This window comes from Magnolia sinica, chromosome 7 (genome assembly GCF_029962835.1).
Source record: "Magnolia sinica isolate HGM2019 chromosome 7, MsV1, whole genome shotgun sequence".
Classification (NCBI taxonomy): Eukaryota; Viridiplantae; Streptophyta; class Magnoliopsida; order Magnoliales; family Magnoliaceae; genus Magnolia; species Magnolia sinica.
In genome coordinates this window covers 53,906,846-53,921,130 of record NC_080579.1, presented here as the reverse complement: position 1 = coordinate 53,921,130, position 14,285 = coordinate 53,906,846, and the positions used below count along the sequence as shown (strand labels likewise).

General features: G+C 42.4%; 1 protein-coding gene across 1 annotated transcript in view; it reads left to right on the top strand.

The window, feature by feature from the left end:
• LOC131251354 (probable DEAD-box ATP-dependent RNA helicase 48) overlaps window positions 1-10,644 on the top strand; it is a 37,915-nt gene extending 27,271 nt beyond the window's left edge. Inside the window, exons 10-11 of the mRNA XM_058252038.1 lie at window positions 1,100-1,476; window positions 10,021-10,644. Coding sequence (XP_058108021.1) covers window positions 1,100-1,330 — 231 coding nt within the window. The 3' untranslated portion in view covers window positions 1,331-1,476; window positions 10,021-10,644. The remainder of the gene's footprint in view (window positions 1-1,099; window positions 1,477-10,020) is intronic.
• The last annotated feature ends 3,641 nt before the right edge of the window (window positions 10,645-14,285 follow it).

Below are 14,285 nucleotides of genomic sequence, written 5' to 3'. Positions count from 1 at the left end.
TAAAAATAACCAACAACAGACAACACCCCAACAACCCTAACAACTGTACCTTATCTCCTATCCGGAACTAGAGGAGATCCCCTAACAGCTCGCTCTTTAGCAAGACTGTCCACTACAGAATTTGCTTCTCAGTGGACATGGGAGAAAGATACTGCAATGTCTTATCAATGACCTCCTCGATCATGGTAGCAATCCTCCATAGACATTGGCCAATCTAGCCCACTGGGCAAAGGAAGGGTTAATAGCGCCTTTTATCTTGCTGGTGGCTGATTTTGGTATTTGTTTTTGCCGATGTGTTTTGTTCTCTGTTTGTTTTTGTCCAGTTGTTGTGTTCTTCCTTTTGGGTTTTTCTTTGAATAAAATTTTCATCCATTCATTAAAAAAAGACACAATTGATCTTCCCAAAACTGTGCCTAATACCAGACTGGAAAAGTCTGTTGTGAACTAAAGAGACAGCTCTCCACTTGTTCTAGCTTTTAATTTCAGTTCATGGGAGCTTCTAGGTACTCTTCACTTAGTACTGTGCTTAGCGTTCCAACTGGGCCCTGTGGAAGTGTGTCCAGGTTCATCCATGAAGAACCTGCGTCTAAACCCACCTCAGTCGATGAGATAAGGAATTGAGCTTGGGCAATGCTAGGCCCACCAATGTTAAACAAGTTGGCTGAGCCAACTTCTAGCCTTTAGGGAGACAAGCTCAGTTCTAGCCAATTAATTATTAAGCCTAAAGTTCAGGCCTGGTTCCAACCAGGCATCTAGGATCAGCCAAACCCAGTTCTGCTTGAGACAGGCTAGCCCAACCCAGGCCTAGGGTAGTTGCAACCCCTAGCTATGCTTATGTTGATCTCATTCACTCCACCATTTATTATTTTCTATTATTAAAATGTTCTTTTTCTTTAAAATTGACAAAACCTTAATCAATATGACTTGCTATGCAATTGATGCTGGATTATATTGTCATCTTTATTTTGTGATAGAAATTCTGTATATTACAGCTGGCCGGCTGAAATATGAAGATTTGGGCTATGTTTCATGGTTGATAGTATGAAATGATTCAACGTCAATATTTTAGACTTGCAATTGTTTGATTCTTTAAATACAGGTGGAGGAATCAATGGCACGGATCGATACCAGTGTCAAGGAAGCAGCATATCATGCATGGCTCGGGTTCTATAATTCAATCAGGGAAATAGGAAGGGATAAAACCACGCTAGTAGAACTGGCTAACCGGTTTGGTGATTCGATTGGTTTGATGACGACTCCTGCACTCTTCAGGAAGACGGCAAACAAGATGGGCTTGAGGGACATCCCTGGCATTCGAATCAGAAAGTAAAGCATGTATCTTAAACTATGCAATACTTTTCTGGGGACTGCTCGACAAATGCCAAATAATTGAACATTGAGAGGATGCTCACGTCTGGTTCAGTTATATAATATGCTTTCAGCAGCAGGCCATGATCAGGAGTTCCGGACACAAAGGTACAGATTGTATTAATTTGTCTGATCTTTGCATCGTGTTATGTGCAGTTCTTATCGTTTGGTGTGCGTGTAGATGTGTACAATATGCATCATCTGTGTGTTTTTATTTTGAAATGCCTGCTGGATTCCCTGCATCTTTAAATGCTGGGGGAGGTGTGTGTACTGTATTTTTGGTGCACACCACAACATTCACCTATTTAAAAAGGTAGTTACTATTTATTATTATTATTACTCTCTCTCTCTCTCTCTCTCTCTCTCTCTCTCCTTTTCTTTTAATGAATGGGCTAAAACGAGGCTGGAGAAATTACAAACAAAACAAAAGAAACTCCGAAACAGCAAGGGGCAAACCTCATATTGCTAAACAAAAAGCCAAAAGCACACTGGGATAAACAAAGCCGGCACTTAACCACCATAAACCCTGATTGCAACCAACCCAAACTGCTACTACAGATTGTCCTACACCTATTTATAATGGTAGCTAACTTTTTTTTTTTTTTTCCTTTTCTTTTTCTTTTTAATGAATTGATGTAGAGTGGGTCGTGGACACTTTCATGACCAAGATGGATCAGAAAAGGCTCGGTCAATGACAAAAGTGATCCGGACCATCAGAACTTAAAATGGACGTATCTCGCAAACCGGAATGAGCTATCAGGCTTACCATATATGATTTTGGGGTAGGACGAGCTACTTTAGCCACCCAACCCTGCTACATTGGGTTGCGCATACCAAATTTGCGAAATACCATCAGATCGACGGTCGAATTCCTGTTTAATTTCGTTTTTACTATTTATAGTAAGTTTTAGTTTGGGTATAACTCTTCATCCGTTGGGCTTTAGGAGTTGCACCCAACATGAAAAGTGCTTGGAATAATTAGGAGAATAGCATGGTTGAGCCAAATAGGACACTTGCTATTTTTGGCCAAAAACCATGAGATCTAGTGGAAATCACGACCGTCTACTATTTATAGTAAGTTGCAATTTCTAGGAGTTTTAGTTATAGTATGATTCCAAAACTTCTACGTAGGGTTCGTAGCCTTATTTAAAGAGTTGTAAACTCATTTTTCATCATCAATAAAATTATTTCGAATATTTTAGAATTATTTCCATTTTCTTTTCCTCGTGGATTCGGGGTTTCTCTGTGAGGAGTCTAGAGAAGTTCCGTGGATTCGGAACAGTTATCCCCCTGAGGAAGACGGTGCTCGACCTCACGTCCTTCCCTGCGTCAGTTTGGTATCAGAGCGAGGCTTTCTCCTCAGACCAGTGGCTTTTAACGACGGGTCGGGCAACAATCTTATGGACGATACTTCATGGGATCATCATTTAATAGCTTCCGAAGCAGCACAACGAAAGAATCGGCAAGCCATGCAAGGGCTATAGGTTTCCATCGATCGCATGACGAAGGCCATAGGGCAACTCCATGTTCCTCGTGGTGATCTGCCACCAGCAATTGCTGGAACTCGTAATCGCCTGAACTCGTAATCGCCTTGATCGCAGGATGGTGCCAACAGTGCACCAAAGGATCATTCCCGAGGAAGAGGGATCCAGCGACGAGGAGGTCGATGACATGATCCTTCAATATCCCAGACAAGGCGGCAATCAAGTAGATCGAACTGATCGAGAGTTCAAGATGAGGGTCAATATTCCTAGCTTCAATGGCCAACAACACATGAGGATTTCCTCGATTGACTTTCTGAAGTTGATCGATTCTTCGACTATATGGACATCCCTGAAGCAAAAAAGGTCAAGCTTGTGGCCTACAAGTTGAAGGGCGAAACTTCAGCTTGGTGGGAGCAATTGCAACTTGCATGGACCATGCATACGAAAGCACCAATCTGCACATGGCAGCGGATGAAGTAATTACTACGCGCTCGATTCCTCCCTAGCGACTATGATCAGGTATTATTCGAACAATACCAAAATTGTCGGCAGGGTAGTTGATCGGTGAGAGATTACGTGGAAGAATTCTACCGCTTGGCGGCGCGTAACGATTTGGTTGAGACTGAATCGCAGCAAGTCGTCCGATTCAACGGTAGATTGCGTATGACGATCCAGGATCGGGTCCAGATGCAGTCCATTTAGACGATGAATGATGCAATTAAGTTGGCTACTTTAGCGGAAGCATAGCTTGAATGTCCCAATACATGGGCCTATCTTACCGCTAGGGTTGTCGTGGCAGGTCCGCCCTAGGGAGCTCCACAGCCTAGAGGGAAGCTCCACAGCCTGTAGGAGGACGCACTCAACCTCCTACACCCATGAACCGAGATTAAAGAAGTGGGCAAGCTAGGCCCTAAAGGGGCATATCAACTGTTGCTAGTCCAAGCAGGATCCCGAATTCTTATGCTCGACCAATACCCGACAATTACTTTCGTTGTGGCCAACCGGTTCACCTATCAAATACTTGTCCCGAGCGTAAGTGACAAACCTCGCCATCAATGATGGTAATGCTGAAAACGCCGATGAAGATCCATATGTTGAAGAACTAGAGCACACCACAGAAGACGAGGTGGATGAGACAGGTTGGGTTCAGTAGGATCATGGCGAGTCACTCGTCGTGAGGCGACTATTGTATGCGCCAAGAAAAGAGGTACACCCACAACGACATAACATCTTCTGAACTAGGTTTACGGTGAATTGAAAAGTCTGCGATGTGATCATTTGACAGTGGGAGCAGTGAGAACATCATCTCCAGGGTAATGGTAGAAAATTTGCAATTGCAAACGGAACGTCATCCCTCCCCATATACGATCGGTTAGATCAAGAAGGTTAGCAAGACGAAGGTAACTGAACAGTGTACCATATCCTTTTCAATTGACAAACATTATAAAGACGAAGTAGTTTGCGATGTAGTTGACATGGAGGCATGTCACATACTACTCGGTCGACCATGGCAATCCAACCATGACGCTACTCATAAAGGGCAAGATAATGTGTATATTTTCATCAAGGACGGGCAGAAAACCATATTAGCCCTTATGGATCCAGAGGGGCCACTCAAAACTTCTAAAGTGGAGGGTCGTTTTCTCTTAACCATACGGGACTTTGTGGAGGAATCCAAAGAAACAGAACAAGCATATGCCCTAATTATAAACGAGAGAACTTGATCCCACCATCATCCCTAAGAAACTAAAACCATTGTTGTATGAGTTTAAAGAAATTTGGCTTGATGACCTTCCCTATAGATTGCCTCCCATGCGAGATATCCAGCATCATATTGACCTTGTCCCTGGGTCTAGCTTACTTAATCGTCCTCACTATCGGATGAGTCCGAAGGAGTGCGAAATTCTGTAGGGGCAAGTGGAGGAACTAATCCGTAAGGGTCTTATTCGAGAAAGCATGAGCCCATGCGCCGTACCGGCTATATTAACTCCTAAGAAAGATGGGGGTTGGCGCATGTGTGTTGATAGCCGGACCATCAACAAAATCACCATAAAATATAGGTTTCTCATACCACAGCTGGATGATATGTTGGTTATGCTTGAGGGTACAAAATTATTCTCTAAATTAGACCTAAGGAGCGACTACCATCGGATTCGAATGCGGACGAGTGATGAATGGATGACTGCTTTTAAGACCAAGGAAAGGTTGTATGAATGGATGGTCATGCCCTTCGGTCTTTTGAAAACGCCTAACACATTCATGAGGTTGATGAACCAAGTTCTGAAACCATTCATTGGGTGGTTCGTTGTGGTTTTTTTCAATGATATTTTGATATACAGTCGGGATGAAGCAAGTCATATGGAACACCTCAAGGTCTTTCAAGTGCTCACTGAAAATAAATTGTATCTAAATTTTTAAAAATGCAGCTTCTTGACCGACAGCCTGTTGTTTTTGGGCTTTGTCGTGACATCTACGGGCATTCGAGTGGATGAGGAAAAGGTGAAAGCCATCAGGGAATGGCCGGTCCCAACAAACATCCATGAGGTACGAAGTTTTCACGGATTGACGACATTCTATCGTCGGTTCGTGAATTTTTTTAACACCATTGTATCTCCAATTACAAACTGCATGAAGAAGGGATAATTTCAGTGGACTGATGAAGTTGACATGAGCTTTGCCCAAATTAAACACAGGTTGTCCACAACCCTGGTTCTTGTACTTCCCAACTTCAACAAACTATTCGAAGTTGAATGTGATGCTTCATACGTCAAGATTGGGGGAGTCTTGTCTTAGGAAGGTCTGTCGGTAGCCTTTTATAGTGAAAAGCTTAGCGATGCACGTAAAAAGTGGTCTACATATGAGATTGAATTGTACGCAGTGGTCCAGGCACTACGACATTGGCAACATTACTTGATTCAAAGGGAGTTCATTCTTTACACAGACCATCAAGCTCTCAAATTCATTAATAGTCAAGCTAACGTGAATCATGCGCATGTTAGATGGATTCCATTTTTGCAGGAATTCATGTTTGTGCTGAAACGTAAGTCTGGGCAGCAGAACAAAGTGGTTGATGCACTGTGCCGCCGTGCAACTTTGTTAGTCACTATGAGCAATGAGGTTGTCGGGTTCAAGTGCCTCAAGGATAGTATGTCGACGATGACGACTTCAATGATGCATGGATTAGATGCCGAGAAGGTCACCCCAGTGACCTACATATGAAAGACGGGTTCCTTTTTAAACGGAATCAACTATGCATTCCCAAAAGCTCGCTGAGGGAGCAGATCATCCAAGAGTTACATGGAGGTGGCCTTAGTGGACACCTAGGACGGGACATGATGCGAGCTCTTATTGAAGAATGGTACTACTGGTCGCAGTTAGTACGTGACGTGGGTAGAGCGATGCAGCACTGTCATGTCTGTCAGGTCTCCAAGGGGCAATCTTAGAATACAGATCTCTACACCCCGTTACCTGTACCTGACGACCCTTGGGAGGACCTATTTATGGATTTCGTGCTGGGTCTCCCACGAACATAGCGTGGCATGTATTCGGTGTTCGTGGTGGTAGATCCTTTCTCAAAGATGACACTCATCCATGTAAAAAGACCCTCAATGCGACACGTTACGAATCTATTCTTCAGAGAGGTCATGCGACTACACGGGGTTCCCAAGACTATCACTTCTAACTGCGATACAAAGTTCGTTAGCCACTTCTGACGAACTTTGTAGAATCGATTCAGTATACGACTTCAGTTCAACAGTGCTTACCACCCACAGACCGATGGGCAAATTGAAGTTGTGAATCACACGTTGGGAAACCTCCCTCGATGTATTTCAGGGGAAAAACCGAAGTAGTGGGATTTGGCCTTGTCTCAAGCGGAGTTCGCATTCAACAACATGATGAACCGCTCGACAGGGAAGTCCCCATTCTAGGTTATTTACGGTTGAGTACCTCGTCACACACTTGACTTAGCTCCTTTGCCCAAGTTTCCAGGTATGAGCGTTGCAGCAGAACATATGGCAAACAAGAGCATGGGCATTCATGCTGAGGTGCAAGACAAGTTTCACGCCTCGAATGACATGTACAAGGAGAAAGCCGACAAGCATCAGCGACAAAAGGTGTTTAAGATGGGCAATCAAGTTATGGTCCATCTACGCAAGGAGAGATTTCCGATGGGGATGTACAACAAGTTGAAGAGCAAAAAGATTGGACTGGTGCTAATCCTCCGAAAGATTAATGACAACGCTTACGTTGTTGATCTTTCGGACGACATGGAGATCTCGCGGACTTTCAACGTTTCGGACCTGACCGAGTATCATGAACTAAAGCAGGGCAAGAACTCGAGGACGAGTTTATTTGAAGTGGAGGGTACTGATGTAGAGTGGGTCGCAGACACTTTCGTGGCCAAGATGGATCAGAAAAGGCCCGATTGACGACAGAAGTGATCCGGACCGTTAGAACTTAAAATAGACATATCTCACAAACCAGAATGAGCTATCGGGCATACCATATATGATTTTGGGGTAGGACGAGCTACTTGAGCCACCCAACCTCGCTACACCGGGTTGCGCACGCCGAATTTGCGAAATACCATCAGATCGACGGTCGAATTCCTGTTTTAATTTTGTTTTTACTATTTATAGTAAGTTTTAGTTTGAGTATAACTCTTCGTCTGTTGGGCTTTAGGAGTTGCGCCCAACATGAAAGTGATTAGAATAATTAGGAGAATATCATGGTTGAGCCAAATAGGACAATTGCTATTTTGGCCGAAAACCATGAGATCTAGTGGAAATCACGACTCTCTATAAATAGTAAGTTTACTATTTAAAGTTGCGATTTCTAGGAGTTTTAGTTATAGTATGATTTTGAAACTTCTCCCTAGGGTTTGTTTCCTTATTTATAGAGTTGTAAACATGTTTTTCATTGTCAATAAAATTATTTCGAATATTTTAGAATTATTTCTATTTTCTTTTCCTCATGAATTTGAGGTTTCTCTGTGAGGAGTCCAGAAAAGTTCCGTGGATTCGGAACAGTTATCCCCCTAAGGGAGACGGTGCTCGACCTCACGTCCTTCCTTGCGTCATGAATGGGCTAAAAAGGCAAGAGAAAGTACAAACAAAACAAAAGAAACACTGAAACAGTGAGGGGCAATCCCCATATTGCTGAAAAAAAGCTGAAAGCACACAGGGATAAACGAAGCTGGCACCGAATCACCATAAACCTTGATTGCAACCAACCCAAACTACTACTACAGATTATCTTACATCCAAAGGTCATTCTATGAGACGCCCTCTATACTATTTACACCCACCCCTTTTAATTTCCTCACGTGAATTGAAATATAATGTTAGAGCATGCAATTTCCATTCCAGAAAAGGAAAAAAAAAGGTTGTATACAACAAATCAGGGTGCATCTAGATATAAACTCCCTTTAAAAATATAACATTTAACTTTCATAGTATTTGTAGTCAATGTTGTCGAATCGCATTTGCAATCATGTGTGATTGCATATTTTTTGTTTTTTTTTGAAAAGTTTTTTAAAAAATAAAAAAATTGTAAAAAAAGAAAAAGAAATTAATGATAACTTTACTAAGTAAATGAATAACTAATTTTACATATTTAAAATATATTTGAGAGTAAAATCAATTAAACAATGAATTAAATAACAAGTGCTTGAATCTTGATCTTCCAACTTCCAAGAGAGAGAGAGAGAGAGAGAGAGCACTTGGAAGTAGGAAATATAAGAGAGAGGGAGATTAAGACCACTTGGAATTAAGAAATGTAAGATAAGAACAGAGTAAAAGAGTTTTGGAGTGAGAATATTGCAAATGGGGGAGGTTTGGAAGCCTTCTTATGGAGAAAAAGTTGTTTTTTAAAATTTTTTTAAATAGTTCTATGCTCTTTTTACCAACCCAAAATTATAATTCTATGCTCTTTAGCGTTGATTATGCTGTGATGTAAATTTGCATTTGGAATGACAGAATTCATACTTTGATTTATGAAATGGCATGCATATGATATCATACTATCATGCAGATCTTTGATAGTAACATTAATCAATTCATATGTAAATTACAATATCATCAGTATACAAGGGTGTGTTTGGTTGCACTAATTTGGTGCATGATGTTTGGTTACACTAATTTGGTGCAAAATATCATGCAATTTCATGATATTTGGTACAACCAAACACACCCTAGAACTACAGCAGTGTGGGTACTGGCGCAACTATATGATCATAACCCTAGTTTATCACGTATTAGAGGAAGTAGCCTACCCTTTACCCATCTCCATACCATGTATCGGAGTGATCCGTGATCTAGGTAACCTTGGACTTTACAGACCTTCAAGTCAAGTTTGCCAAGTTCATAAACCTTGATTAAAGCTATACAAACAGCATATAAACATTAGCGGAAAGGAGAACATATAAATGAAGGTTTTGAGCTGAGAGCTATTCTGATAGTTATTCCAAAACAAGTTGTGTCCATGGTTATTTTGCATATAAGAGCTTCGTGAAGCCCATGCATGCCTCTCTACACACCGTGGAGACATCTGAGTTGTGCATCAGTTGTATCCCACTTTGCATGTGAGATGGTCCACTTATTAGATCGGTTAGAGTCGTATGTTGAATGTGGACTGTTTGCAATTTACTCGAAAGAGTTAATGTTCTTGAATTTATGGCCCACTGGATGAGTTGACCAGTCCTGATCCTTTAGCTAGTCATCTGAATTTCAGGGACCACCTGATGCATGGTACATATGCCCCCACACTCTACCATTCAGGCATTCTGTTTGTATAAGCGGGGCCCATCTTTGCATGATCCAAACTACTGATACTATGGGGCTTGCTTTGGATGGCAGATTCGCAACAAATTTCCAGATGCAAATTCCTAACTCTTAATAGGCAGAAGAATAAATAGACGGAAAGAAAGAAAATACAGCAACAGTTCATATTCAAATGGGAAAAATGCTGAATGTTCTGAATCTAGCTGCTTTGAATCCGGTGGATTTTGGTAAATGGGTCATCTAGGGTGAGGTCTCAACATATCAATGGCTTAAATCTTGTACAAACACTTGACCTAATGCTATTTATGCTTCATGTTCATGTAGAAATTTCCACAATTCACCCTTTAAAAAAAATAATAATAATAATTCTTCTGTCATGTTTGCAGTTTGTCAGACACGGACACGGTTCTGATTTCACCCCCTCACACCACTGGCTGCAAAACTGGTTCTGCAGATCCTACTTCTCAAAGTTCACCTTGCCCTCTCCCAAGACAGATACAATGTTTTCTTGTATTATAGTCCCGAAATTCCCTTCTGAGCTAATAATCTTATAGTGTTATATGGCAGGCATTAGATGTGTGATGTCTGAAAGTTTTCAATTGATGTTATGAACTTGCTGAGTTGGAACTCGTCTGAGTCGACTCAGATTTGGACTAGTTGTTGTTGTAACCAATACCAATTTTGTAAGACATGCCTGGTAATCGAAGGAAAACTCTTTTGCCTGACTACCATGGCAGTCGCCCAAGAGCACGCCCAACGCTTATGTGAGGGAAACGGCCTTAAATGCATGAGATCCACTCACCAGTAGTAAGGCTATGAGGACGGGCGCGTCTGATTATGGAATTCGCTCTGGTGAAAGGTTGGAAACTGAAAGACTAATTTCCGTTTGAATTTCGGTTTGGGAACATTGTTGTGATCTGAGTCCTTATGTAAGTCATATTAATGAGTGTTTTTAACTGATCAATTTGGACTGTTGATCTAATCATTCATTTTGGATGTCACTTATCATATGACCACGACAGTATGTCCCTTTGATTTTTGCTATTTTCCCCGACAAACTGATGGCCTACCAAAACAACAGTTCTTATCACTACATGTTTGCCATATCCACCGTGAAGAGGGTATAGCATGGAAGATCTGAAACTGCTTAATAAATACTGGGGAGTTATTTAGTCCAGCACCCTATTACGCAGGCGCCCAAATTTTGTACACGTGTCATAAAGTTACTTAAAACAGACTAAATTGTGGAGCCTACCGTCTCCAAGACATAAAAGACGCTTTTTGAAATAGGACCGTTGGATATCTATCATTTCTAACCATGAAGTGTCCACCAAACCGATGGCTTATCTTTCAATTGTTCGTATGCAGTTTCTAAGCGCACCTTACCCGAGGGAATCCAAAGATCGTCTCAGATCTTTGGAGCAATTGAATGGCGCACGGTGGAGTGGATCGACTGGCTGCAAAAATATTACAACGAGAAAATCTAACTGTCTGATTGGAAGTAAGATCTACCATCAATTCATATTTTACTATCTGGGAGATTCTTGGGGCTTAAATGAAAATTGGGGCCCACTCCAATGCTCGGGATTACCAAACTCCGCCCCGACCCCTCTTCAGACATGGAAGGGGATTGGGTGGTGACCCTAACACCACCCAGCTAGAGTTGTACACGAGCAGAATATACTCGTTAACTCTCTCGACTCGACTCGGAAAAACTCGACTCGGCTCGAAATGAGTTCGAGCCGAGCACGAGCTTATTTTTGGTGCTCGAAATCATTTCGAGCCGAGCACAAGCTTGACCTTGCTCGACTCGGCTCAACTCGAATAGTACTCGAAATTGATTCGACTTGGCTCGACTCGATACTCGACCAGGGGTATATATATATCTGAAATTAAAAAAAGAACAAAACCCTAAGCTACTCACCCACCAGTCCCTTTCCCAACGCTCTTACTCTCTCTCAACCCGTTCAAAAAAAAAAAAAAACCAGCTCCCTTCCTTCCCAATGCCCCTACCCTCTCTCAGCCCATCCCAGCGCTCGTTCGGTGTCCATCCGGCCCATCCCAGCGCACCCTCTTCTTTCCTCTCTCTGACTCTCTCTCACATTGCCTCGTTCGGTGCTGGTCGTCCCTGCCGGTCATCTCTGCCCTGCTCGGTGCCCCTGTCCGGTGCCGCAGCTCGTCCCTGCCGCTCATCCCTGCCCTGCACGGTGCCGGTCGTTCTTGCCGCAGCTCGCCCGGTAAGTACCTAATACTTTCAATTTACACTCTTGTGATCATCCCTAATTTAGATTTGAAATAAATAAAAAGAATCAGATATTTGGGGCTAGCATAAATTTTGGATGTGCAGACTCGAACTCGACTCGAAAACTCAGACTCGACTCGGCTCGAATTCGGACGAGCAGAGCACGAGCTGGGCATCCAAGCTCGAAGCTCGAGCCGAGCCGAATACGAGCTGGGACTCGGGCAGTGCAAGCTGGGCATGAGCTAGGCAGTACTCGGCTCGGCTCAACTCGTGTACAGCTCTACACCCAGCTAGGTGGTGTTGGCTTGGTGAGGTCCACTATGATGTCTGTGTTTTATCCATCTGTTTTGCCACCTCATTTTAAGACATGATCCTAAAAAATAAAGCAGCTCATGCGGACCACACCACAAGAAACATTGGTGATTAAACACCCACCGTTAAAAACTTCTCAGGGCCACAAGTTTTGGATCAAAGCTGATATTTGTGTTTAGGGCTGAAAGTCAGGCAGGTTCAACCGGACCGACCCATAACCAACTCAACATTGGGTTGGGCTTGGGTAGGATTTATCAGATTTGGTTTCGGGCTTGGGCTATACAAACACCAGCTCAATAAAACTTAGGTCAGGCTCAGGTTGAGGCATCGGGTTGCTAGACCCAGCTCGAACCTGGTACTTATAAATTATAATTGAGTGTGGATTGTCTGTGTTGAAGGCACAAGAAATTCCAGTGCCGTCTGGTCTCATTGGTCCATGTCTTTTCTAATGACTTGAGCTAACAAGATACGCCAGATTCTCTTCCAAATGGATTGCATGCTACACAACTTTTAAAGGAGCATTTGTCTTATATTTTAGCTTGTTTGTTTAGAAAAAAATGAAATTTTTTATGTTAAATAAATACATATATAATTAATAAAATCATAGGTACAAAAAATAAGACGTGTATTGAAATATAATAAACTAATGTAATAACAAAAATATTAGCATGTATCTACCTGACGGAACCCACTTGGGTTGACCTTGGGTTGAGAATTCCCAACCTGGGGTTGGGTTGGATTGGGTTTGGGTTTGGATTAGGATTGATGCATAGGAACCTTAGGTTGGGCTAGAGTTGAGCACCAACCTGACCCAACCCGCCGGACTTTCAGCCCTATTTGTTTTTTTTTTTTCCCTTCATCCAGTCCGTATAACCTTATCAATAGGTTGGATGGCAAATAAACATCAGGGTGGCCTCGTTAAAACGGTGGGTGTCATTATCCCACTGTTTCCTGTGGTATGGTCCACTTGAGCTTCGGATCTGCTTCACTTTTGGGTTCATGTCCAAAAATGAGCGGGCACAATATAAAACACAGTGGGTGGTGTTTTAAAACGTGGCGGGCCCCACAACGCTCAAGACCACTTAGCTGGGTGGTGTTGGGATCACCACCCGATCCGCTTCCTCCATGCATATAATGACTATATGATTCATTTGAGGGGGAATTCGATGAATGTTTTGGGATGGCGCAAAAGAGTTGTGGGCCCCACCATGGATAGGTCACCTGCAGTCTCATCTTTCAGGCCAAAGTGTCACTTGTGAAGGTCATCCGAACTATGTAGAACATGGGCCCACCGTGAAGATCACTTGTATTTAAAATCAGGTCGATCCACTCATTAAGTGGGCGACACCTGTATGATTTTGTCTGGCCATTGGTGATCCATTGATTTCGAGGTGTGGACAGCTTGATTTTCACGCGGGGTGATATTCACGGTGGATCCACCATTCAAATGGATCTCATGTCCCACACAAGTGATGAGTAGGCAAGAAAGATAGGTCTGCATGCTAACTTACCATACATCCGGGATCCTTGCTTTTGCTCGGGTGGTAGACTCTCAGGAGTTTCAACACCCGGTCAAGGGTTCGAGTATCCATAGGTGGTGAAATTCCACTAGCGTGGTGACGTGAGTGTGTGGGGGTGTGTGCGCGTGTGTAAATTTTTTTTTTATATTAAACTTACCATACATCCGGCCACGAAAGCAAGCTTGGAATTCAAATCAAACAAACCAAAGATAAATCTACTTATTGATGTGAAACTCTTCAAAAAAATCCTAGCTTCCCTTAAAACCCTTTTAGAAATATTTAAGCTCTCTCACTGTCATCCTAATTCCGTATTACACGTATTTATAGTAAAACAATCGTAATAGGAAATTGGTCGCGCAATTATGCAAAACTATGCACATCATTGATTTAAGCATCGATCGATCAACATCAATTAAGCAGTTCTCGATTGATCGAGCACCACATGTTCAAGCAATCAAACATGCTCAAAAATATCCAGAGAGTTTGCAAGTATTTTTCGAATTCTATCGATCAATCAAGACTGTTCAAAATTATTCAGAGACCAATGTATAAAATTTGGGGCTTGCTTGATCGATCG